The sequence below is a fragment of the Hypomesus nipponensis genome, chromosome 10 (assembly GCF_054491055.1).
Source record: "Hypomesus nipponensis isolate SF chromosome 10, ASM5449105v1, whole genome shotgun sequence".
In the NCBI taxonomy this organism is placed as follows: Eukaryota; Metazoa; Chordata; class Actinopteri; order Osmeriformes; family Osmeridae; genus Hypomesus; species Hypomesus nipponensis.
The window spans coordinates 13934467-13961051 of record NC_140370.1 but is presented as its reverse complement, the minus strand read 5'-3'; the positions used below and the strand labels follow the sequence as shown (position 1 = coordinate 13961051).

The 26585-nt window shown below is 50.6% G+C and overlaps 1 protein-coding gene across 1 annotated transcript; it reads right to left on the bottom strand.

Moving 5' to 3' along the window:
• Positions 1-306: 306 nt before the first annotated feature.
• On the bottom strand, positions 307-25203 carry yeats2 (YEATS domain containing 2). The gene is given in 32 exon segments (XM_084707292.1): positions 307-2262; positions 2445-2518; positions 2643-2717; positions 3178-3413; positions 4338-4466; positions 4469-4544; positions 5217-5296; positions 5630-5703; positions 5899-6058; positions 6233-6379; positions 7218-7352; positions 7509-7881; positions 7978-8163; positions 11237-11386; positions 12247-12365; positions 12617-12778; positions 12898-13135; positions 13265-13462; positions 16057-16148; positions 17804-17968; positions 18520-18720; positions 18723-18764; positions 19262-19454; positions 19530-19574; positions 19692-19803; positions 21933-22094; positions 22812-22930; positions 23038-23271; positions 23482-23574; positions 23716-23813; positions 24160-24265; positions 24934-25203. Coding segments are annotated over 31 exon segments (4389 nt in total). The 5' UTR covers positions 24260-24265; positions 24934-25203; the 3' UTR covers positions 307-2141.
• Between the last annotated feature and the right edge of the window lie 1382 nt (positions 25204-26585).

The window sequence follows — 26585 nt, the reverse complement described above, 5'->3', positions numbered from 1 at the left end:
ACTAATCATCCTCATCATGGGTCTCTCATGAATATGGTGCCTACATGTGCTGTGTTGTGTCTCTAGAAGCACCAAGGTGCACTTATGTGAAGTGAACACAGGAGATAGACGAAGACCTTTTGCATGTCAGTCTAGTGTACCAGTGCTGGATCCAACGATGTAAAGCAGCAGCTTGTTACTGACTGTGATGCTGATTATGTCAACGGTCTTTCTCTCCTGTCATGTAAGACGCACAGATCATCTAGCACAGCAGGAGCCCTCTTTCTCTGTGTGTTCAAGCATGAAAGACAGTGAGAACAGGCCGTCTTGTATGAAAAAAGCCATTTAATCAGAATGATTCATATCCTCCAGGAACACTGTGAAGCGTGCTCCAAAAGGTACTCCATGTTCATCAAGACAGCTGGTAAATGCATGAATTCCTCTGCCGGAGTGTAGGGCTCCAGGAGTCTGGGACTCCAGGAGTCTGGGACCAGGACGGGGTAGCTGGGCAGGCCTGGTCCAGGCAGGCAGCAGGGATGGAGATGGTGCCTCTCAGCCAGGTTACGTGGGACCATGTCAGCTACTCAATAGTGGATAGTGACCCCCTCGAGCAAAGGGCTCTCACTGGCTGGTCACGCAAGCTGGTCTCCAATCCCCACCTCTGCCCTGTGGGTTAGTCTCTGTCCCGTAATCTAGCATCACTGCCTCTTAATCTGGCATCTCTGTCCCGCAATCTAGCGTCTGTACCGTCATCTACCGTCTCTGTCCTGTGATCTCCACACTTGTTCATTTGTCCTCTTTTGGCCATGTTGGTGCTTGGGTTGCATGTTGCATGTTGGTGCTCTGCCCTGGTAACAGCTGAGGTAGAAAAACCTCGTGTAGAAATGAAAGACAGGTTTGTAAACAGGTTCTGTTCTATTATAAGAATATTGATCGTATTTTTGGTGAGCACTAAAAAAAAGGAAATACAACAGTCAGATAAATTCTACAATACATTACATTTGGTCAAACAGGCAATACGACCAGTCAGGCCAGAGGACACACACACACACACTTACACACTTACACAATTCATACATAACACCCAACAGGTCAACTTCCAGTATCACACAACTGCATACACAACACTTCAACTCAGCACACAGCCATTTTCATCCGTAATACTGTACATTTACTATCACAAACTCATCCATTCATACAGACCATACACCACTGTTATGACTTTGCTGGTTAGGGGATTGATTTACAATTAAACAAAAACAGAATTATGAGACGTTCATACAGTACTCAACTTGGTCATACATTTGGGTTATCACAGCATACATACTGCCAATATATGGATCACAAAATGCACTTGCATTTGACAAGGGAGTCAAAGCAGGTCCAATGGGAAGATAACATATGATCCCAGACTCACTACAATGGGCATCAATTCTTCCTGTATTTTGTTGTTGGGTGAGAGCAGCACTGACAGACATGTTCATGTGGTGGACGTGTCAGTGCCGCCACTATCAACACACAGGACTGCAGGTCAGGGCTGTTTTCACGTCACGCATGCAGCACTGCATTGATTTGGAGGCTAAGGTCATCCTCTGTCTGATCTTGAGGACATCACTAATTTATTCAAAATTAAAAATAAAATAAAAACCCCGGTGAAAGCCATTTCCAGTTCAAAAATCTAATCTATTTTAATGTATCTGCATTGGCTGCATGAGAGGGATAGTGTCCAGAACTGAAAACTAAATCTACAGGATTAAGACTCGTCTGGAGGTGGGGGAGTGGACAGTCTGGAATGGCAGATTTCTGGAAACCACCTCCACCTCCCTTGTAGCAGTCAGGAAACCCTTCCCCACATTGACCTTGTTAACCGGGTGAGAGAGGATATCTCGGATTAAACGACACAGGTCCCCCCTCTTCAACCTTCAATGGCGTTACAGGACCATGCAGGGCACTTCTGGGAGGAAAAACAGTCAGTGAAAACAGTCAGCGAAAACAGTCAACGAAAACAGCGCAAGACTGTCAAAATGAACTCCCGTTAGAGGAGAAGGCCCAGTTAGAACGATGATGATGGTGGGGTAGTTAGGAATTCCGTGGCCCCCCTCAGTTCCTCCTTCATGGTGGTGTCCCAATCATAAGATGGAGTTTGAGACAGACGGGGGGGCTCAGTTGCCGTGACCACCGTCCAGGCTCAGGTAGCCCATGTGAGTGTTGGTCAGGAAGTCACATGACGGGATGCTGCTCAGCGCCTGGTGGACATTCATGGCTGTGATCTCCCTAGGCACCCTGGGAAGGGGGAGGGATAGAGGGAGGAGGAGGAAGATGGGAAAGAGACAGAGAGAGATAGACACACAGAGACAGAGTTGATATGTATTTGGAAGAGAGGAAAATATATCCGTTTTTCAGGACTTTTTTTTTTTCTTTCTTTTTTTCTACCAGAATTGTATGTGGATTTGTGGGTGTCTCACCTGTTCTGTCCAGATCTGACAAAGGCCCCAGCTAGAGATTCTCTCAGGATGTCACTAGCAAACTGCTCCGTCGCCTACCAAACAGCACAAACTCAGAGTCAAACCACAAGCTCGCAGGTGGAGGCAGCCACATCCAGGACTAGAGACTCCACAATAACTGTCATCTCATCCTCCCGGGTTCTCAAGGGAGATCCTCACCTTCAGAATCATGGCCTCAATCACTGGAGCAAACACACTCTTCTCCACCTCCACCGGCTGAAAGGCCACTCCGATCTGAGAGGAGGAACAAAGGAAGGAGGGAGACAGGCAGGGAGGCAGGGAGGGAGAGCGAGAGGAGGAGGAGAAGATGGGAGATAAGAAAGGAGAGCTGTGTCAGGAGAAGAAGGCGCTGAAGCGGTGAATGAGTTTTCCTCCTCGTGTATCTCAGGACACAGTCTCCTGGCTTCCAGCCATTCCAAGGCCAATCAACTCCAGCCTGTTAGCTACAAAGAAAATGTCCAGCAGACGCCGGGGGAAAGGATTGAGGCGTTTCCAACGAAAATCTAATAACCTGGATCAAATCATCACCAATTTGTAGGAGAGTGGGGGATTATACAGAGAGCAATTTGCTCACCAAAGCAGAGGACGGATCGTCAAATTAAACAAATGACATCAGTCACCAAAAAAAAAAGAAAAAAGGAATGACTAGAAAAGTAATGAGGAAGCGCGGTGGGGCTTCCCACATGGTCCAGACCTGCTGTGCCGTCTCGCTGATGAACTGGGTGGAGGGGCAGGGGGGCAGGAAGTACTTGGGCTCGGGGTCGGCTTCCTGCTCCTCCTCCTTGACCTTGGGCCTCCGGGTGGGCGGGCTGACGCTGATGATGTCCACCAGCTCGTCGTGGCCGTCCTCGGGCTCCGTCTTCAGCAGGATCTGCATCTGCTCCAGCTTCTGCACCACCTCCTCACAGGTGCCCAGCGTGGATGGGCACTCTGCACACACACACACACACACAACACACACACAGGCTTAAATTACTGTGGGCCGTTTCACTGCCTGTGACAGAGGAGTCACTTAGATGCTACAGAGTTCAAATCCTCGGACTACCTCCAGACCAGCTACATCAGACATTCATCACCAGTCATCTACCAGGCAGTAGCTGTGGTAACCAGAGGGCCATTAGGTCTTCTGTGTGCTTGGCTTCCATTGCATCGACCGCGCCTCGTAAAAGCCGGCGTGACCCTGAATAACCAGGTCCTCAGACCCGCAGGGGAAAGAGATGAAGGCAGAGGGATGTATAGAGGGAGGGGGATGGGAGGGGGCACAACAGAGCAGTGTTGTTGCTCTCAGGCCTGTGTGAGACCCACTAGCCTCCTGTCTGTCCTCTCATTAACCATGGGGACAGTTCATTAGGCTCAAGCACACAGCAGGCAGCACACTGGCACGCTGGCAGTCCCGCGGACAGGCTGCTTCACTGGCAGGCTACATGCCGTGGACTTCACACCAGACACAAAACAGGAGGGAGAGAAGGAATGTTGTGAATCTCTGTCGTCTATTGAGATGGAGGATTGGAGCTGTGAGAAAGAAGCGGGAGAAAAAGAAGAACAATGGACCACACACACACACACACTATCACACACTATCACACACACTGGCACACACAGACACTATCACACACACACTATCACACACACTGGCACACACAGACACTATCACACACACACTATCACACACACTGGCACACACACACACAATCACACACACACACACACTGGCACCCACACACACACACTATCACACACACACTATCACACACACACACACAATCACACACGCACACACACTGGCACACACACACACTATCACACACACACACACACACACACACTATCACACACACACACTGGCACACACACCAGGCTCGTTGTCTATCTGGGTGAGGATGTCCTCTATAGACTCTTCTTGGTCGTTCTTGCGCTGGGGCTCAGGGTCGGGGGGGGTGTAGCCCCTCTGGCGGCACCACTGCACCACCTCTCTGGTCTTGGGGGGGTGAGGGCCTGCAGGCGAGGGGCGCGGTCCAGCACGTCCTGGACAACACGCTTCACCGCCACTGCCCTCTGAAGCTAGGACACACACACACACACAGCAGCATGAGCAGGTTTATAATCTACAGTCTACATTGTGTTTTCTAATCTAAAAACAACACAGGTTCCCACACTTTCTAAAACATCAAATTCAAGGACTTTTCAGGGTACAATTCCCTCAAATTCAAGGACCCAGCATGGCATAGTTTATATTTCTTGTGGAACATATAAAAAGCACTTTCTAAGGCCCATATCTATTTAAGTCTATTTTCAGAAACGTCCCAAGGCCTTGGTTGTTTCCCCGTTACATTCACCAACTTTCAAGGATTTCCAGGACTCGTGAGAACCCTGACAACGTCTCCATAACATTGCAGCTCAGCAGAGCATGAACCCTGACAACGTCTCCATAACATTGCAGCTCAGCAGAGCATGAACCCTGACAACGTCTCCATAACATTGCAGCTCAGCAGAGCATGAACCCTGACAAAGTCTCCATAACATTGCAGCTCAGCAGAGCATTAACCCTGACAACGTCTCCATAACATTACAGCCAAGCAGAGTATGAACCCTGACAACGTCTCCATAACATTGCAGCTCAGCAAAGCATGAACCCTGACAACGTCTCCATAACATTACAGCCAAGCAGAGCATGAACCGACAACGTCTCCATAGCATTACAGCTAAGCAGAGCATGACATCACGCTGCTGTACCTCGGAGGCCCGCCTCTTCCCGATGTTCCAGGAGTAGTACTGCTCAACAGAGGAGGCGCAGAACGCAGGGGAGTCTTCAGCTGGACACACCAGAACACACACGATACACACATGTTACACACACACACACACACACACACACACACACACACACGTTACACCACCCACCAGACCAGCACGACACCCCACATTACTACCACTCAGTCAGGGGGGCTTCTTGTTCAAATCATTCCCCTCTGGATGACTAATCACAGCATTTAGATGACTATGACTCCTTTTCAAGATACTGTGAGTTAATCCCACCTGATTGTACTCAACCTTTGGGTTTAGATATGTATTGGGGAAGGCTGACGAGCGCCAATCCACACTGGAGGACAGGATGAGAGAGACGGGGAAGGGAGGGAGGCACTCACTCTTCTCTAAGATGAGAGGTAGTTTCTTCATGACGGCAGTGAGCAGCTGCATCATGTTCTCTATGTGCTCCGTGCTGAAGAGAGACACACACACACACACACACACACACACACACACGGCACTATCAGTATCACTGGATTACCAGGGATGTGTATTGAGTGGAGCATGTGACTGCAGGTCAAGAGGTTGCAGGTTCAAATCCCCCCGTGTGTTGCTTTGGATAAAAGCGTGGGGGAAGTGAACCCAGTAGGAAGCGTGGTCCCCTTACTTGATCTCGTGCGTGGTGGTCTCGGCCCCCTGCTCCATCTTGACGATGGCGGTGGTGGCGGGGGCAGAAGCGGGGGTGGAGGAGGAGGGGGGACCGGGGGCCGGGACGGTGGGAGACGGGACCGCGCTGACCGGAGTGCTGCCGCCTGGCTCGGTCTTCACTGTGGACACGGAGAGGAGAGGGGGGGTCGAACAGATACAGAGTCATGGAGCAAAGTGAGGGTGTTATGAGGACAAACAGGTGGGTGGTCAGGGATGGAGGGATGAGATGGGGGAAGAGTGCTGGGTGACAGAGGAGAGGAGGAGGAGGTGGAGGCCAGGGTGTCTCCTCTCACCTTGGGCCAGAGGCAGGGAGAGGGAGAGGGGGGAGGCCTGGGCAGGAGCAGCACTGCCTGGGGAGACTCCTGCTGCTCCTGCGGTGGTGGTGGAGGGGGGGAGGGGACCGGAGCCTGGGCCTTTAGACACAGAGCTGGACTGGACAACTGCACACAGCGGAACACACACACACACACACACACGAAACGACATCATGGATGGAGGACGTTTATGAGTTAAGGACAAATATTTCACGGCTTTTAATCCCCTTTATTTACATGCTATCCTTTCCTTCCCCTGTCCCTGAAGACAAACTGAATGGTTTTTCAAAATAAAGGTCCTGAGAAGCAGGATGATGCGCTGTTCCTGAAGACAGCAGGGCTCAGCTGCTTAGCCAGACAGCTGCTGGGTACCCAGGTGTGCTGCCAACCAACATCCAGCACTCCAGTCAGCGTTAGACAGCTTGCTTCTAAACCCAGGTGCGGTGTCTCTGTCTGTGTTTGGGTGGGGAGGCTGACGTGGGAGCACATCTGAAACCTGAGAGCGTGTGTGTGTGTGTGTGTGTGTGTGAGTGTGAGTGTGAGAGAGAAAGAGAGCAGCTTCATATTGCTCTGTTCCAGCTCGTCTGCAGTCCTCTGGGCCTCACCTCTCCTCATCCTGGACTCCATCACTGCAGAGTCTGGGGAACATCCCCCATCCCACAGCTCACTCTCACGGCCTCCTCCTGCCTCTTCCAGTCTCTCATCCTCTCCGTCAATCTCCCTTCTCCCCAACCCTCGGTCTCTCTCTCTGTCTCTCTCCCTACCCCCCTCTCATGCCTCTCTCTGTCTCTCTCTCCCTACCCCCCTCTCTCCAATATCCATTTTAATCTCTCCCCTCTCCCTCCCCCAAAGCTCATCCATACTCTCATCTCTCCGCCGGATCCAGATAACCTAGTTCCCTGATAGATCAAATGACTGTGTGGGGGTGTCTAGGTAGGCAGAGTGCGTGGTGTGGATGTGCTACCTTTGCTGACAGGCATGAGGATGGTCTGGGGGGCCGCGGGGCCGGAGCCCACGCCCAGCTGCTTGAGCTGGTTGGCTGGGATGGTGAGCACCGTGGGCTGGGTGCTGGGCCCTGCAGGGTGGATCTTCAACATCCCTAGACGCACAGGGCCACAACACACACGCACTGGTGAGACACGTCAGGACAAGACTGCAGCACAGACCGCTGGAGAACGCACCTGAATGAGGACGAGTCCAATCTATAGACCCACCAAACGGGAAACAGACGGCTGTCTGTGACATCACTTCCTACCTGAGAGAGTCGCGCCAGTCTTCCCTCCTGCTGCCGCCATCCCACTGACCAGCGATGCCGCGGTGACCAATGACGTGCTGGAGTTCCTGGACACACCCACCACCGACCCGGCCCCTTTGGACAGGCTGATGACGGGCATGCTGGCGACGCTCTTGGCGACCGTGACGACAGCGCCGGATGCTGCCGAGGAGCTCTTCGTCATGGTTACCGCACCGGCGCCGCCGGAGCCCTTCACCAGGGAGACGGTCGCCGCGACGCTCTTCGCCATGGAGCTGGCGGCCGCGGCGTTCTTGGCGGCATTGATCACTGCCGCCTGATTGGCTGCCACGAGAACAGGGTGTTGCTGGGATACGGGCTTGACCCCATCAGCAGCCTAGAGCAGACCAAAACCACATGTCCGTCAGCCAATCACGCAAAAGCGCACAGGGACGACCTCGACCAATAGCCAGACGCAGAGAGAGACTCCCACCTGTTGAGTGGCGGTTGCCACGGCGCCAGAGGCAGCTGGGATGGAGCTGGTGGCTGTGATCACGCCGCCCGTCATCCTCAGCGTGGTCGTGCCCGGCTTGGAGAGGTGAGCCGCCGTTGCCGAGGTAACCGCCTTCACCGAGCCATCGGACAGCTTCACCTGGGATGCCTGGGACCCGCCCACGACCTGTTAATCAACACACGTCAACATGTTGAACACACTGATGCAACACGTCAAAGACTTCCTTCACCTCTGAGCTAATGTGTCACATTGTCGACCGGGGCTTTCTGAAACATAACATTTCACTTCAACTTAGCTGGCTGACGAGCAGCACTAGCAGGTGCTGTCGATGCTCAGGATTTACCCAGTGGAGTGACAGGTTCAACAGAGGCCCTGCTGACCCATTCACACCAGATCCATCAGCCTCAGTCTGTGTGGCCAGAAGAGCCAGACTGACCTACATGAGACACAGCTGTCCTCGAACACCCTGTACTTAGAACAACAACAACATTGAACATTTGAAATCCTTTTAGTGGATCCACCAGAGAGCCTCCACTAGAGCTGCTCCAACCCTGTACGTGAACACAGCAGCAGCCTGATGTGCAACAACCACAGCTCACATAGAGAGAGGAGGGAGAGAGACACAGACTACAGGGTAAGAGAGATGAGGGTGAGAGACACAGAGTACAGGGTGAGAAAGGAGGGAGAGAGACACAGAGTACATGGTGAGAGAGGAGGGTGAGAGACACAGAGTACAGGGTGAGAGAGGAGGGAGAGAGACACAGAGTACATGGTGAGAGGTTGGGAGAGAGACAGAGTACAGGGTGAGAGAGAGGAGGGAGAGAGACACAGAGTACAGGGTAAGAGAGGAGGGTGAGAGACACAGAGTACAGGGTGAGAGAGGAGGGAGAGAGACACAGAGTACATGGTGAGAGAGAGGAGGGAGAGAGACACAGAGTACAGGGTAAGAGAGGAAGGTGAGAGACACAGAGTACAGGGTGAGAGAGGAGGGAGAGAGAGAGAAAGAGATGGGCGGTGAAAAGAAGATTTAGGAGGGGAGACAGAACGGGGAGACAGGCCGAACGACGTCTCGATAGACAAAGGGGGTGAGGAGTTACGTAAGCCAAGGCAGAACAAAGCATCCTGCTGAGTCCAGCCCTGCACACAGGGCAGCTCAACCAGCTGGTCCCTTGGCAAGCCCTCCCCTCAGACGCCCTCAGACTGTACCTGCTCCCTCTCCCTCTCTCCCCCTCTCTCTCCCTCTCTCTACCTCCCTCTCTCCCTATATCTCTCTCTCTCCCTCTCTCTCCCTTTATCTCTCTCTCTCCCTCTCTCTCCCTCCCTCTCTCCCTTTATCTCTCTCTCTCCCTCTCTCTCTCTCCCTCTCTCCCTTTATCTCTCTCTCTCCCTCTCTCTCCCTCTCTCTCCCTTCCTCTCCCTCTCTCTCCCTTCCTCTCCCTTCCTCTCCCTTCCTCTCCCTTCCTCTCCCTCTCTCTCCCTCCCTCTCCCTCCCTCTCCCTCCCTCTCCCTCTCTCTCCCTCCCTCTCCCTCCCTCTCCCTCCCTCTCCCTCCCTCTCCCTCCCTCTCCCTCTCCCTCCCTCTCTCTCCCTCCCTCTCCCTTCCTCTCCCTCTCTCTCCCTCCCTCTCCCTCTCTCTCCCTCTCTCTCCCTCTCTCTCCCTCTCTCTCCCTCCCTCTCCCTCCCTCTCCCTCCCTCTCCCTCTCTCTCCCTCTCTCTCCCTCTCTCTCCCTCTCTCTCCCTCTCTCTCCCTCTCTCTCCCTCTCTCTCCCTCTCTCTCCCTCTCTCTCCCTCTCTCTCCCTCTCTCTCCCTCTCTCTCCCTCTCTCTCCCCCTCTCTCTCCCCTCTCTCTCCCTCTCTCCCCCTCTCTCTCTCTCTCTCTCTCTCTCTCTCTCTCTCTCTCTCTCTCTCTCTCTCTCTCTCTCTCTCTCTCTCTCTCTCTCTCTCTCTCTCTCTCTCTCTCTCTCTCTCTCTCTCTCTCTCTCTCTCTCTCTCTCTCTCTCTCTCTCTCTCTCTCTCTCTCTCTCTCTCTCTCTCTCTCTCTCTCTCTCTCTCTCTCTCTCTCTCTCTCTCTCTCTCTCTCTCTCTCTCTCTCTCTCTCTCTCTCTCTCTCTCTCTCTCTCTCTCTCTCTCTCTCTCTCTCTCTCTCTCTCTCTCTCTCTCTCTCTCTCTCTCTCTCTCTCTCTCTCTCTCTCTCTCTCTCTCTCTCTCTCTCTCCTCTCCCTCCCTCCCTCCCTCCCTCCCTCCCCTCCCTCCCCCCCCCCCCCCCCCCCCTCCCTCCCTCCCTCCCTCCCTCCCTCCCTCCCTCCCTCCCTCCCTCCCTCCCTCCCTCCCTCCCTCTCTCTCTCTCTCTCTCTCTCTCTCTCTCTCTCTCTCTCTCTCTCTCTCTCTCTCCCTCCCTCTCTCTCTCTCTCCCTCCCTCTCTCTCTCTCCCTCCCTCTCCCTCCCTCCACCTCTCTCTCCCTCCCTCCCTCCCTCTCGCACCTCAGACAGACACAGGGCTGCCTTCAAACCAAACCGTCACTTTCCCCTCGTTAGTGGACGTGAGGAGTTTGGGATGCCCTGCTGAAGAGGCAAACTGGTGAGCACTGAGAAAACTAACTGGCAAAGGGAGAAAGAGAGAAAGAGAGAGCCTTTTGGCAGTGTTGAGGAAATTAGTCCAAATGACAGCACGGACCCCTGCCAAAGGCACAGCCATTAACTCTGATCTCATCATATGGAACAACACACACCCATCAAGAACTCTTGCAGACACGTACACACACACACACACACTGATGTGAACACCAGGGCTGTGACTAAAGACCATTTTGGTAATCCTAAAAAATAAAGAAAACCAAAGAAAATCACTGCTTTGCAAAACTACATTGCTGGAGACAATTTATTATTTACAATATATAGTCAAATAGAAGATGTACAGCAAGGTAGGTCCGTAACCTGAGCCAGACAGCACTGTTATCCTGTGACCAGACATTTACATGTATTCATTTAGCAGACACTTTTATCCAAAGCAACTTCCAAGAGAGAGCTTTACAAAAGTGCATCAGTCACTGATAATAACAAGATAGCCCCAAAAACATTGCGGGTAGCCAAAACATGAAGCACACATTGTGAACAACCAAAATAAGTGCCAAAGGGAAGAACCATAAGAGCATGTAGTTAAACAAGTTACAATCAAACAACATGAATTGCTATAAGTGCAAGTGTACCTGTAGAAACCTGCAGACATACAAAGCACTAACCTGAGCCAAGATGGCCGCCTTCTGTCCTGCCGTGACCCGGATAGCCTGCTGGGTGCCGGTTGCCGGGGACGACACAGTGTGACCCGCAGAGCTGGATGTGCTCTGCTTTCCTGAGCCCTGCGAGGCCGGCTGGCCAACCAGGAAGGTGCCCTGCGGAGGACCAGAGAGAGCACAGCCAGGTCAATACCCCAGTCTGACACACACACACACACACACACACACGAACAGCCAGGTCAATACCCCAGTCTGACACACACACACACACACACACACGAACAGCCAGGTCAATACCCCAGTCTGACACACACACACACACACACACACAGGAACAGCCAGGTCAATACCCCAGTCCGACACACACACACACACACAGGAACAGACTGCGTTAATTTGTTACCGACCAGTGGAAAGAGTAGACTGATTGTGACTGTGCCCTAGAGTGTGTCTCTCCCATCACCACACACATTGGATGAGCGAGGGAGACACACATGCCCAGAGACGAGCAGCGTCCGTGGGCAGGGAGAGTGGACAGCGCTCCAACATGAGGTCTTCATGTGGGCTCAGATGGACACGGGGCGGGCCTGTGGGGGTCCTGACTTCATTAGAAGTGGCAGGGGAAATGCCCACACAGCATTGTTCTAATGCTGACTACAGGATCAATGGTCCAGTAATGAGAGAATCTCATTACAGTTGCACAGCACTCAACTACTCCACCAGAATACAAAAGACGCACAGGGTTCATTAAGGATGAAAACCTCGCCTTTTAACATTTCAATATGTATGTGTGTGTGCGTGTTGGGGTGCAGCAAGCCTGTGGATCTAAGTCCGTCATATTTCAAGAGGATAGTGTCTAAAGACAGGTTTGAATGAGAAACTGTCAGGAGTATTAGAGTGATCATGTGGATGTGTTTAAAGCCTCTGACAGGCTTTGAAGACAGGCTTTCCTTTACTCTGCACAGGGGCGTCTGGGAGATAGAAAAACAAAGAAAGACGTGTGTGTGTGTGTGTACCTGTGGGGTCTGTTTGAGAATGTAGGAAGTGTAGGAGAGGTTGGAGGGCAGACTGCTGGAGGAGGAGGAGGTGTGGGAGCTCCCAGAACCTGTGGAGGAGCTGCCTTGGGACTGCTGACCTGCAGGACACACACACACACACGCAGCGTTTAGAGGTGTCAACAGAAATATAATCCGCTAGGCTATAAACAAAGAAGCTCAAACTCTGTATTTCAAAACCGAAACAACCGTTATTCACCAAACGGGGATTTAAAGAGGACTTAAAGGGGACAAAGAGAGGGAATGTTTGGAAGGAAAATGTCAAGAAAATCCTGGACGTGCGTGTTTAGTGTGTCTCAGTGTTTAGCGTGTGTGTGTGTGTGTGTGTTACCTGCTGAGCTGGAGGCCCTCAGGATGGCTCCCTGGGGGATGAGCAGCAGCTTGCCCTTCCCTGAGGGGTTCTTGCTGTTGGTGGTCAGGTACAGCTTGGTGCCCGGGGGCAGGTTGGCCAGGTTGGCCAGGTTGTTGGCAGGCAGCTGGAGGGTAGCCATCACTGAGGACAGGCAGGGCCACAGGTTAGTCTGGCCCAGGTGTTTCTGGGCGTCACAAGTGTGTTTTGACATCATTGGAGACATGGGGGGGGGGGGGGGTTCTCTAGTCTGCATATCTGACCTCCACTCTTTCCACTTCCTCCCGCGGATGCCGTCGCCTTGGCAACCACCTGCTGCCCCACGAGGCTGCTGGCCGCTCCGCTGACGATGGCCTTGGCCACGCCTTGGGCGACCACCTGCTTGCCGGCCATCACCTTGGAGACGGAGGGGTTGCCCTTGGCGACCAGGATCTGTCCGCTGCTGATGGCCACTTGCTTGACAGCAGACTGGAGGGCCGAGCTCACAGGGACACCCAGCACCTGGAGACCAGATCACAGAAGACCCACCTTTACACTACCGTTTAACATTGGCAAGGTGGCTTGTGTATTTTTCTGATATATGTGTACTGTAGGGGACTGTGTGTGTGTGTGTGTGTAAACGCCCCAGACCTTGCTGGACGTGGCCCCTGCTCCCGACGCCCCTCCCGCCTGTTTCTGGGGCGACATGGAGATCACGTGACCTCCTTTCAATGCGACAAACTGCTGCGTTGCCGTGGCGGTGGGCTGCTGCTGCTGCTGGGCCGTTACCGTGGAAACCATTTGCTGCTGCTGCGTGGGAACCTCCCCCGGCTCCTGCTTGATAATGACCTGCAGGCGGACCAGGGGGGGGGGGGGGGGGGGGGGGGGGGGGATGGAAAACACACAGTCATGATCCCAATAATCATCATCATCATGACCAAGCAAACAGGCCGAGTCTGTTAGCCTGCTAGCTGGTGCTAGCTGTTCCCCCTAGCCTCCATCCTGTCCACTGCAGTCAGACAGACAGACAGACAGACAGACAGACAAACAGACAGACAGACGCCTCATCACTCCGACACAGGAGTGTTTAATATCATCATTTTTTGGTTTCCTCTCCATGCAGCAGGAGTTTGTGTTCCCCATCAGGGGACAGTCAGGTGGAGCAGAGGAGGAGGAGCAGACCAGGCTGGCTGGGCCCTGGGCAGTGTGATGGAGACAGTGTGATGGAGACAGTGTGATGGAGACAGTGTGATGGAGACAGTGTGATGGAGACAGTGTGATGGAGACAGTGTGATGGAGACAGTGTGATGAGAGACAGTGTGATGGAGACAGTGTGATGGAGACAGTGTGATGGATACAGTGTGATGGGGACAGTGTGATGGAGACAGTGTGATGGAGACAGTGTGATGGAGACAGTGTGATGGAGACAGTGTGATGGAGACAGTGTGATGGAGACAGTGTGATGGAGACAGTGTGATGGAGACAGTGTGATGGAGACAGTGTGATGGAGACAGTGTGATGGAGACAGTGTGATGGAGACAGTGTGATGGAGACAGTGTGATGGAGACAGTGTGATGGAGACAGTGTGATGGAGACAGTGTGATGGAGGCAGTGTGATGGAGGCAGTGTGATGGAGGCAGTGTGATGGAGGCAGTGTGATGGGGACAGTGTGATGAGGGACAGTGTGATGGAGACAGTGTGATGGAGGCAGTGTGATGGAGACAGTGTGATGGAGACAGTGTGATGAGGGACAGTGTGATGGAGACAGTGTGATGGAGACAGTGTGATGAGGGACAGTGTGATGGAGACAGTGTGATGGAGACAGTGTGATGGAGACAGTGTGATGGAGACAGTGTGATGGAGACAGTGTGATGGAGACAGTGTGATGGAGACAGTGTGATGGAGGCAGTGTGATGGAGGCAGTGTGATGGAGGCAGTGTGATGGGGACAGTGTGATGAGGGACAGTGTGATGGAGACAGTGTGATGGAGGCAGTGTGATGGAGACAGTGTGATGGAGACAGTGTGATGAGGGACAGTGTGATGGAGACAGTGTGATGGAGACAGTGTGATGAGGGACAGTGTGATGGAGACAGTGTGATGGAGACAGTGTGATGGAGACAGTGTGATGAGGGACAGTGTGATGGAGACAGTGTGATGGAGACAGTGTGATGAGGGACAGTGAGGTGGAGACAGTGTGATGAGGGACAGTGAGGTGGAGACAGTGTGATGGAGACAGTGTGATGGAGACAGTGTGATGGAGACAGTGTGATGGAGACAGTGTGATGGAGACAGTGTGATGAGGGACAGTGTGATGGAGACAGTGTGATGGAGACAGTGTGATGAGGGACAGTGAGGTGGAGACAGTGTGATGAGGGACAGTGAGGTGGAGCAGACCAGGCTGGCTGGGCCATGGGCAGTGGGATGAGGGACAGGAGAACACATAACAGCTCGGCAGTAAAAAGAGGAGGAACTCTTCTCCACTGAAGTGGGCTTTATTCTTTGTGAACGGGAGAAGTGGGAGTGAGTGGATTTCACTGCAGGCTTTTAGAGTTTACGGAAAGGCTAGGCGTGTGTGTGTGTGAGTGTAAGAGAGAGATGAAAAAAGGCTTGTTTGTTTGTGTCAGATAGAATATGCGTGTGCTTGTCTGTTTGAAGGTGATTCAGAACCTTGTGATTGTCTTTGCATTGCCAGTACCCCCCCCCTCCCCCTCCTCCTCCTCCCCCTCCACAGATACACACATCCCTCCCCATCTGCAAGGGCTGTCCCATTTAAAATAGCTTGCCGAGGCGCTGCCTCACATGTGCTGAAGACAGCGTCGTGGCAGACTATTAATACACCCTGAAGGTGAGAGGAAGTCCACACACACACACACACACACACACTGTGTCGCAAGGCAAGAGCATCGCAGTCTCTTGAGGAGACAAAGAGAGATTGCAACGGATAGACATCTGTGAGGACTTTCACATCTCCACTCCAGAAGTCCTATGACTACATCTGGGTTAGCGACACTATTGGGCAAAGGTCTTAGGCACCCAATATGTTTTAACATGAATACCGTCTCAAATATGATTTTTTTTTTTTTTGTCTTCTGTATTTGTGCAGCAGTATACAAATTGCTATGTTGTGAAACACACACACACACACACACACACACACACACACACACACACACACACACACACACACACACACACACACACACACACACACACACACACACACACACACACACACACACACACACACACACACACACACATATATACATATACATATATATATGTTTTTACTTGTGCCCCAGACTTGTGTACAGTCCTGTACATCTGGTCGGGGTGATTTCTCCTCCCCCTGCCGTGTCCCTCCTAGGAGTGAAGTCTAGCTCTAAGCGTAACTTTAGATGTTGTTCCAGAGTCCAAACACACACACACACACCGCCATCACCTTGACCCCTGAGGGCAGGAAGCTGCTCGTGTGTAGTTTAGGAGCGGGCGAGCGAGTTCCATGGGATCCTGGCAGCTTGGCTGAGGGGCTTCCTGTAGGAAAAACACACACACACAGTCAGTCTTTCCTTTGACAACCCCAGAAATAAATCACTTCCTACACTTCAAACTTGGAATAAAAGCTGCCCTTCCTCTGACAGCAGACCTCTGAGGCTGTGCTGAGGTCAAACCCTTTCAAGCACTGTGCTGGTAGGAAAGAAGTCTGTCTCCTCTACTTACTGAGAACAACCTTGACTGGGTGCTGCTATCAGTAACATGTGCTCCCAGGCAGCACACACACGGTCATTAACTACTGACATGCTGTTAGAAGCAGGCACTTCAGGCCCCTCCCTGTGTGCTGTTCTTACACTGGGTCCTGTTTGCACGTCGCTCTGGATAAAAGCCTCTGCTAAATGAATAACATGTATTGATCCAGCCTGAGCAGGTGGGGGCTGGCACATGCAGGAGGCTGAGTGGAGGCTGAGTGGAGGCTGAGTGGAGGCTGAGTGGAGGCTGAGTGGAGGCTGAGTGGGCATCAGAGCAGAGTGCTCCTGACGGGAACCAAAAACCAGAGCTGCCAGACGAAACAGAGATGCGCCACTAGGGGGAGCCGTGAGCTCCAGTCACTTCTTTTCAATTGACAATTAGCTTAATTAATCCCCAAGGAAATTCAAGAGAAGTTCTATTGATAAAAATCAAGGCGTTTGAATTTCACGGAGCTCTGCTTGTGACTGCTACATGGAGCACATGGTTGGAGGTGGTGTTGGAATCCCCAGTGAAACACAGTGAACAGAGCGTTGGTTGTTCCAGCGTCACGCAAACAAGAAGTGTACACACAAACATACACGGCTGAGCGGGCCAGTGTATACCTCTCTAACCACCCCATCCCCTCTTCTAATCTCTCACTCTAATGGAACACAGCAGCCCAGTCGCCATGGAAACCTCTCTCAAACCTGCCTCGGCACACATCACGATTTGTGAGCGAGAGAAACGGAGGCAGAGAAAAGTGATGCAGGCACAAAGAGGGTTAGGGTTAGGGTTAAGAGAGGGCCAGTCGGACAGAGAAAGGGTCAAGAGCAAACCCAAGTAAAGAAAACAGACGGAGAATGTTGTGAAATTCAAAGCTGGGGCGGGAGAGAGGGAGAGAGAAAGATGGAGGGAGAGAGGGATTGAGGGTGAGAGGGGGAAGAAGAACGACTACCAGGAGAGGAGGGGATAGGAAAGGGGAGAGGAGAGGAGGGGAGAGGAGTGGAGAGGAGAGGAGGGGAGGAGAGAGGAGAGGAGGAGAGAGGAGAGGAGGAGAGGAGGTTAGAGGAGTGGGGTGATGAGTGATCATCCAGCCTGAGTCTCAAGGTTGTGTGTGGGTGGCAGGAGAGCCGTTGATCATGCACACATCCAGCCCAGGGGAGCTTTAACACAGCTTTAACACAGCTACATGGTATTCTATGTGGGAGGCACACAGCTCTGCTGGGAACAGCTCTTAGGGATGAGAGAGGCTCCTCTCTCCCCTCCATCTGTGATCTGGTTCAGGGCCGGATGGGCCCAATGTCTACGGGAAACTAGTGGGTTTGTACCTTAGTCATAGTTCCTTCAAGCTACAAAAAATGATCTCTCGAAGTCAAGTCTTCTGAAGGTTTAGTCTGGTGAAAGGAGAGACATCTCGAGCAGTCTTGGTAGTGTGGGAGACAATGATGAGGCAGAACACGTACCTGTGGAGGAGGCAGAAGTGGTTGCCATGCCAATGACCTGACCGGGCTTGTCGACGATGATGTAGGGGTTGTTGAGCATGGAGGAGCCCTGCTTGGCGTGGAGAGGGGTGGAAGAGGTGGGGAGGCGGGGCAAGGGAGAGTGGCTGGGGGTGGAGATGGGAGAACCTGGAGGAGGAACACACAGACGATTCTGCTGTTTATTTGTTCCTGCTTACGGCTAGCATTGAGGAAGGGGAAAAACACAACTATTGTTATAGAAAACAGATGTTATCCCACTCAGGATTTAGTTTTTTTAGTTGTTTTGACCACCCCCCCTCCCCCCAAAAAAAACAATTGCTACAGAGGGAAAGAAGAGTTAAATGAGAATCTAAATCAGATTTTTTGTATATGTCCAACAAAGGAATTGACAGAAAAGCTTCAGTTTTAGATCTATTTTCTGAGGCATGTCTAAAGTAACTCCCTTGTAATCTCCCTGGAGTCTGTGGTTTGGCTCATATCTAAGATTTGACATTTTCAGATCAGATTGACTGTGAGATTGTTTCCATTTCATTTCATTTGAAGAAGTGTCCAACTCCGCACTGACGAGAGAGTGTTGGAATCTGACTGAGCACAGAGCACAGTGACCAAATAACAAAACAACACTCCTAAACAGTCCAGCCCTCTCTCTCTCTCCCTCTCCAGTCCAACAACTGTACGCTCCAGTTGGAGATAGTTACCTGACACAATCTTGCAGCTCATGGTGATTGGTTGGAATGATTTCCCAGGGGACTCGGCCGGGCTGGGCGCCTGTCCCTGAGGAACGATCTTACAGCTCGCTGTGATTGGCTGGAAGGCCGAGTTGCCATGGGAACCCAGGGTGATCATTTCAGTTCCTCTGGGCCTGGTTGGGGTGCGTTCGCCGGGGGCGGGGGCGCTGCGTGCCCTACTGTAGGTCTAGGAGCCTCTGCTTTGATGGCCAGACCTGGGAAGGAAGTGGTAAGAAGGATGGGGATCATTAACACTCACTCCAGGGCTCATGGAGAGATAATTAGCTGTACCACAACAGCTCAAGAGTTTGAAAGTGTGTGTGAGAGAGAGAGTTTGAGAGAGGGAGAGAAGCATGAAAGAGACATGGAGAGAGAGACATAGAGAGAGAGAGAGAGAGAGAGAGAGAGAGCTTTAACGCCCTGCTTCATAAATAATTTTGTGGAAGCTCGCGGTTGAGAGGATCACAAAAAGAGGCGAGGGATGAATAAAATGAACTAATGTGCCATTTGAGGCAAGAGGGTATTAATAAAATGATGATGGGGTTGAAAATGAATTACAAGTAAACAATGATGCTTCTGCGGTCCCATTCCATAATGTGATGAGAGAGAGAGAGAGAGAGAGAGAGAGAGAGACACTGCTGTTTTAATTTATTCACCGCAGACACATGTGTTTGTAGTAGAGAGCTTAAAGAGGCATTTCCTGAGGCCCCACCTTTCTCTGTGGAAGGGTGGGGGTCCTGTGAGAGGGGCTCTGGGGAGACGGCGCGTCCAGACACAGGGCCTGGGGTCTGGGCCAGGGAGCAGGGGGAAGAGGGGCTGGGGGCCCGCGGAGCCCTGGAGGATGACGAGGGAACAGGGAGATAGTCCTCCCCTAGAGAGTTCCTGTGAAGCTCCACGTCCACCACCTGGAACAGACACACTACTTAAGGTCTGGTGTGAGTGTGTGTGTGTGTGTGTGTGCGTGCGTTTTTTTTCTTTACCGTTTCTGCCCCGAGGGTCTGCAGGCCTGTGTAGGTTCTGTCCAACTGTAGACAGAGACAAAAAATGGGACAGTAAAGAGAAGATGAAACCCAACACCCCACTGATTAGTGTCTGATGGTGTGAAAGGTTCACACTCTAAATCCAGCTGGGTGCGGGCTGACCTTCAGGTGGTGGATGATGTCGATGCGTTTGTTGCGGGGATCTTTAAAGTGAATCTGGATCCGGACGGGAAACTCCCCCCAGCCACGACGAGTCAGGTGGAACTGAGACTCACTGAGAACACACACACACACACACACACACACAGAAGTTAGTCACACACACACACGCAGATCCAGACAAACACACACCTGCAGGCACAGATACCCACACCCACAGAGTAAGCCAACATGATAATAATGTGCTTATCTGGCTCAACTGAGCAGACATATGAGTGAAACAAAAAACATTCCTCTCCTCCCTCAGAACCAAACTTAAACTAAATATCTTGGAAATGACTGGCTTGAAGGCTGCTCTGTCATCTCTCTCTCAGACCTGGGGTTGTGATCCCTGTGGCCCACGAGGTGAACCCACTGCCTGTCTCACTGTGTGTTCATTACTATTTTCATACTGAGGGACTTGGGTAGATGTGTCAGATCAGCAAAGAGCTCCCTGCCTGGATGTGTCTGGATGTGTCTGGATCAGGGAGTCAGAGGGACTCCTCCAGTCAGCAAGGGCTTATCTGGGCCGGCGAGGGATCTGCACGTCAGCTAAAACAGCCTTCCTGGAAGCTTCAGAAAGTCTCTCTGATTTGCTGAGATCCGTAGCAGGGAGCGCCGATTTATTCTCAGCATTTGAAATACAAAGATGTTATTTCTAAGAAACACTTATGTTATGCAAGTTCTTCATGGCACAGACCCATTTCACTTTTGACATTTAGCTCCTTCTGCCTCTCCCTCTCCTGAACGTATGTGAGAGGTGTGCTGGTCTTAACACGTCAGTGCCCTGAGCTGAGAGAAGCACGTTAAGGTATATGAGCTTGAATTAGCCTGACTGTAGGGAATGGCGGGGTGTGCCAGCAACATGAGTCACAGGTTGTTGACACCTGTCCTGACGCAGGTTTGTCTTCGGACTAATGTCACACGCCTCGGGTCAGTCTGGGCACCTGAGCTATGGATGAAAGGCCTGGAGCCTGGAACTGGTGGAAGATGGAAGGTGAGGAGCTGGTGGAAGAACCTCAGCACAATAAAAGCCCAGCTCTGGAATCAGAACAATGTGAAAGTACCAGACATGATATAAAAGGACAAATAACCAGCATAAAGCTACAATCTTGTGCTCTCTCTTTAAACACAATTTAAACACGGTATATAGATTACAGCAGTGAGATGAGGCCTATTCGATGCAGAACCCCCTCGCATGCCTCAATAGATGACATAGTCATGGCCCAGTTCAGAGAAAAGCCCAACACCAATTCTAGAGTTGTGTCTAAGGGCTGCTCTGTCTCCTGCCTGTCTCAGACTTGAGGTCTTGTGTTGTGATGAATCCTTCAGAGGGAACAGTAGCAGTGAGGACTCTGACCGCTGCCTGTTTAAGCTTGGTGTGTCAGACACTTTCTCCAGCCACGTACTGCTGGTTTCATTCACGTTTTGTTTTTGTTCAATTCAACCAGATGGCGTTTCAGCAACAGGCTAATTAAGTCAACTAACGAGGCATAAGCGCAGCTAGTTCTGGCAGGGCAATCGGGCAGCGCGCGTCAGACAGTCATCGGGGACGTAAGGCGTCTTACTCCACCTTCCTTACTCCACCCACTACCACACCCATGTTAGCAGCGCATATCCGTTGGGCCACGTCTGATAAGGCGTCTTTAAAAGACGCGCGGATATGCACACACTCACCCCGGTCGTTGTATGATCAGTGCTGCTGCCACCCTCCACCATCCCCTTCTCCCCCATGCTGTCTGTATGTCTATCCAACAGGGGGATTATATCTCTATTGCTCCCTGCCTCATATGTCATGTATGTATGTGTTGCATCGAGGAGGCAGGGAGTGCTTCCCTTAGATCATCCACTCTGCCAAAGTAAATCTACATGTCCATGTCATGTGACAAAAAATGCTCAAATCTAATACGTGATTGTCTTGACTGAACTTCTTTTTGCTCGAGTGTTTAGTTTGTGGAACATGTGACGTGTGTTTGTGTGAGGGAGCGCTGCTCTTGCTCGTGACCCGTCAACAACTCTGACGTTTCAGGCCAACCCTCGTGCAGCACAGGAGCATGCTACACACCGGATCAAAAACATGTTGTTCTCCGTCTCTGGAACCTTCTACCCTTGCCTGAGGCCTGTAGGTGGAATCATCACTCAGCCTTCGACTCAACAACAAGCCCTGCCCTTCAGGTCATTAGCATAGACAAGTCAAACACACACCAGACTTCTACCAGGTCGTTGGGCTTGTAGCTGGGGTGCAGAAAGAACCAGACTTTCTTGACAAAGTGGTCGATGCTGGGCTCTCTCCTGGACCCTCGTACATACACCATCCACTTATGGGTGGACTGGTCATTCTCTTCTCGCTTGTCAGGAGGGATGTACCTGGGAGGGAGGGACAGAGCGACAGGAGAACAGGGGAGGAATTGAGGGGAGGAGGTTGACAGAGTCAAGTGATGGGGTGGGGAGAAAGGAAGAGAGAGGGAATGGGTGTGGAAAAAAAAGACATAAGATAAAGATTAATATTGAGGATAGAAATTCAAAAATGCAGGCTACAGGGGACGGAGAGGGAGGGAGGGAGGGAGGGAGGGAGGGAGGGAGGGAGGGAGGGAGGGAGGGAGGGAGGGAGGGAGGGAGGGAGGGAGGGAGGGAGGGAGGGAGGGAGGGAGGGAGGGAGGGAGGGAGGGAGGGAGGGAGGGAGGGAGGGAGGGAGGGAGTTGTGTTTGTGGAAAAGATAGGTAGGCTGAGTTCAGTAGCTGTCAGTTACGATGCTGGGTCTGAGAACAATGATGAAGGAAGTCAGCCTATGGATCAAGACTGGGCTTGTACAAGCACCACATCTTACCCAACCTTTGGGTCATGTGACCCGAAGGCAGCACAAGGGTTAAGACACTTACACATTTCACGGGGGGAAGTCAGGGTTAAGTAAGTTCAGCAGCAGTCAAGAAAGCAGTTTTAATCCCTTTGTACACTAAGAACAAATAGAACATGTTGCGCCCTTTACACTTGGCCTGGTTTCTCTTGGCATCGATGGACAGGTTCATGTGTGAGTGTTTGGTGGCCTGGAAGTTGCCAAGATAAAAAGGCAGGAGAGAAACTTACTTGGAGACATTCCCAACTACAATGGTCTTCTTCACGTATAGTCTGGAGGCCTCGTCTCCTGTGGTGAGGTAGGTCACCCTGTGCTCTCCTGATCCTGACGCTGGCACGCCAAACGTGTCCTGAAAACACACCAAACATTCACTCGGGAATCCCAGAGCTGGTTCCCATCACATGGTAAATCGAAGAGGGAACATCCGTCCAGTTCTTCCCCTCCTTCCGCACTCACTTTCCCGGTGTTGCGCCCAGGCCTGGCCTCCGGACGGTCCCTGTCGCCCCTCCAGGACCCGTCTCCGTCCCTCTCGGGGCCCTCTCCGTGCTGGGACAGCGACTCGGACTCCGAGGGCCCCTGGGAGGTGGCGTCCGAGCCGTGGTTGAGGGGCGAGGAGGAGCGCGAGGGGGGGTCCAGGAAGCGCCTGATGGCTGGGTGGTTCAGCACGGCAGGGTCACTCTTGGAGGCCTGCTGGAGAAGAGACAGGAAGAGAAGGAAAATGGAGAAGGTTTGGTTCGAGGTCCCGGGGACAGGAGGAAGACGCTACTGTTTTCCCTCATTGTCCAACGTTAGAGATACTTCAGCCCCCCCCACTCCCCACCCATTTCTGATGTACTTCAACACATTAGACTTTGAAGTCTTTCTCTACTGATACACATACTGTGCTCAGCAGAGCCTTACCTCAGAGAGCTTTGGCAGGCCAGCGTTGGCATAGTAGTTGGCCACTATGCAGGCTCTAAGCTTGTCCATCATCCTCCTAGCTTCATTCAGACGCTGTCAGAAGAGATACAGACCATTCATCCAATCCAACTCTTAAGAAGATTCATTTTGAAAAGTCATTTAAAAGAGTAGTGCTGTTGCCGTGTCTCTTTCAAGCGATAGTGAAGAAGTGACAATCCAAACGTGGTCAAATACCTGTCCGATCACTTCAATCTCATGCTCTTTATTCTTCATTTCCAAGGAGAATTGTTCTTTGATGATAGCCTCAATCTTCTGTACTGTTGCTTCACGAGCTAGAAAATGGTTCAGATGGACTTGCCATTGTGTAACTCAAGTTCAAGTTGTTTTTGCCATTTGTATAATGTACAGGTGCAAGCAGCCTACATTGACATTCTTTGGTCCTTCTCTTGTTTCCTGGCAGCCTATCTAAGCCTTATCTACATGTATATAATATAAAAATACAATTTAGAAAGAAAATTTATTATAATGCTGAATACTTTACCTAACAACTTGTCAATGATCATAGACATGACACTGTTAGTAGTGATAAAACCAGACCTCAAGCACCGCAGTACCAAACTATCCACAGAGGTCTTACATGCAGGACAAATCCTAATTCTGCAAGCAGCTGTATTTTACCATTGTGTTCCACAACTTTGTTTCGCTTGCTCTCCTGGACCAATGAGATGTCCTCATAATCAGGATCATTATCTTCTATTTTCCTCTTGATGCCTGACATGACTGCCTGAGAAAAGTCAAGATAGTTTAAGATGAATTAGTTGAATTAACCTGAAATCACTCGTGTAATTTGTTCATACAACCATGTGCAGCTGAAATAACACCAATAAATAGATAGTATTACTTCGAAGTTCCATGAGCGTGTAAAAAGTATTACTAATACTATTAACATTAACACTAACTTCATACATACTAGTGTTACATGACTAGCTAGCTAGGTAACTTCTGCACGTTTTCAGTAACGTTACCTTCGTTTTAACTTCACGGGTATACTTTTTTTTATAGCTAGCAACATATGCACTTAAATCGCTGTGGCGTTAGCATTAGTTATATTAAACTGTGTATCTACCATGCCGAATGGTCTATGCAGAAACCTCGCATTAAAAGTAGGACGCTAACTAGCTCACTGCTAATATAAACTAGCTACTAGTAGCTAGCACGTTGGTAATACATTGACGGATCCCTTACCCTACTCTACACCGTTGTCCAGAAACAGGCCTACTGTACAAGCGTTGTTTCTTGCAATTGTATATTTCAATGTGCACGTTCCTAAAATGAACTACATTTGCAGCTCTCTTTATATCTAATATCTTAATGAAAAAGTGATTTGGGTGTCTCAAATTCATAAAGCACGCTGGCATGAGCATCGCAAAACAGTTCGATAATCAACCCTACCTCACGATTGTGCAGGACCCGGGAGGCGAAACAGATGTCCTGCTAATGTTAGCTTACCAGCTATCAAATTTACTGTTTCTTGAAACACAAACAAGACAGTTTAATTATTCTACTGCCATTTAAAGCCCAGTAAAGATACGTTACTGTATCAATTGTATTTTGATTTGAAGCTAGCTAGCTAACTTAGCTAGCTAGAATAGTTAGCTAGCTTAGATGTTAATGTTTTGATTAGAGCCTCGCGTGGGCTTTGAGGAGATGGGCCTTGTAGTTCTGAAGACTACCAATAGAGGGTGCTAGAACAGCTCAATCTTGCACTGAAAAGTACTGCAATGTTGTAATGCATCGTTACAGATGAATTCAGTTGAAAGATAGAGGCACTTTGATAAGCAGTATTTGATAGGAACGGACTGAGAATGTTTACCAAAAGAGAGGGCAACATACGTGCCATAACACGTATTTGTAGTTTTCCATGGAATTTCTGTGGGTGAGAATCAGAATCAGAAATTGGCTTTATTCTCAATGTAAATTCACACAAACAAGGAATTTACTGCAGCAGGAACGTGAATACGATGAACATATAGGCTACGAATTTTATTTATAAAAAGTTGAAAAGGTAGGTATAGTAATACAACAGCTAGTGCCAAATTGAATATCTAATAGGCCTACATACTCCAGCCTACAGCTATTTATCTGAGACATGCAAGTGCCAAGAGACAATGAACCCGATAACCTTTTTTTGCTGTGCCACTTTCTATTCATCAACATTAAAAAATAAAGGGTTGGTGTGGCGCCATGTTACATAGATAGAATACCTGCGGTTTGACAAAACCAAGCCATAATTACAACATAAAAGGCGCCATAAATATGATATATGACTTGTATTAATTAAGCTACACATAACTTCAAAATGGCTCAGGGAAGAAAACATAGTCTCGATCCCTAATTTGTTGTTTAGAGTTGATGTTGGTTAGAAGCCTGTGGAGGGCATGCAGCTGTGAGCCTTGTCGCTCACCAGTCTGTAATTACACAGCCTATAAACTATCCCTTTGCTTCACAACAACATGAGCGTGAGACACGCCCCCCCCCCCCCCCCCCCCCCGCTTTTCGAAACCCGACATTAACATGCCACCACGGCCCTCACACCCTCTGACCCGCTCTATGTCTCTTCCGTTATGTGAACACATCTGGTTCTGCTTTGCCCCGATGCATTTTTCTTTGTTATATCATTTGGTGTATAACCCCCTTATGTAATTGCAGAAATGATAACTTCCATGGAAGTTCCATGACAGTTCCGCCAAGTATACTGTCTCTACTAGATTCCTCCTTCACATCAACACCTCACTGACAACCTAGGAAAAGTACACACGTCAAGATTCCATAATTTCAATGGAATGTTCTATATTTCTTCAGGGATGGAAGACGGGATGGAAGACAGGGAAACTGATTATTTAGTTTCCTTTCGGAAAGCTATCAAAATGATAACAAGCCACACGGTTCAATATCCATAGGGACTTTATTGATGCTTCAATACACAAGTCAGAAATTACAGTCCAACAAATTGTTGCATAGACAGTCAGATATATTTCTCAGCCTGATAAAGAGCCACTGAGACAAAAGGAGAGGTTAAAATAGCACATCATACATACTATACT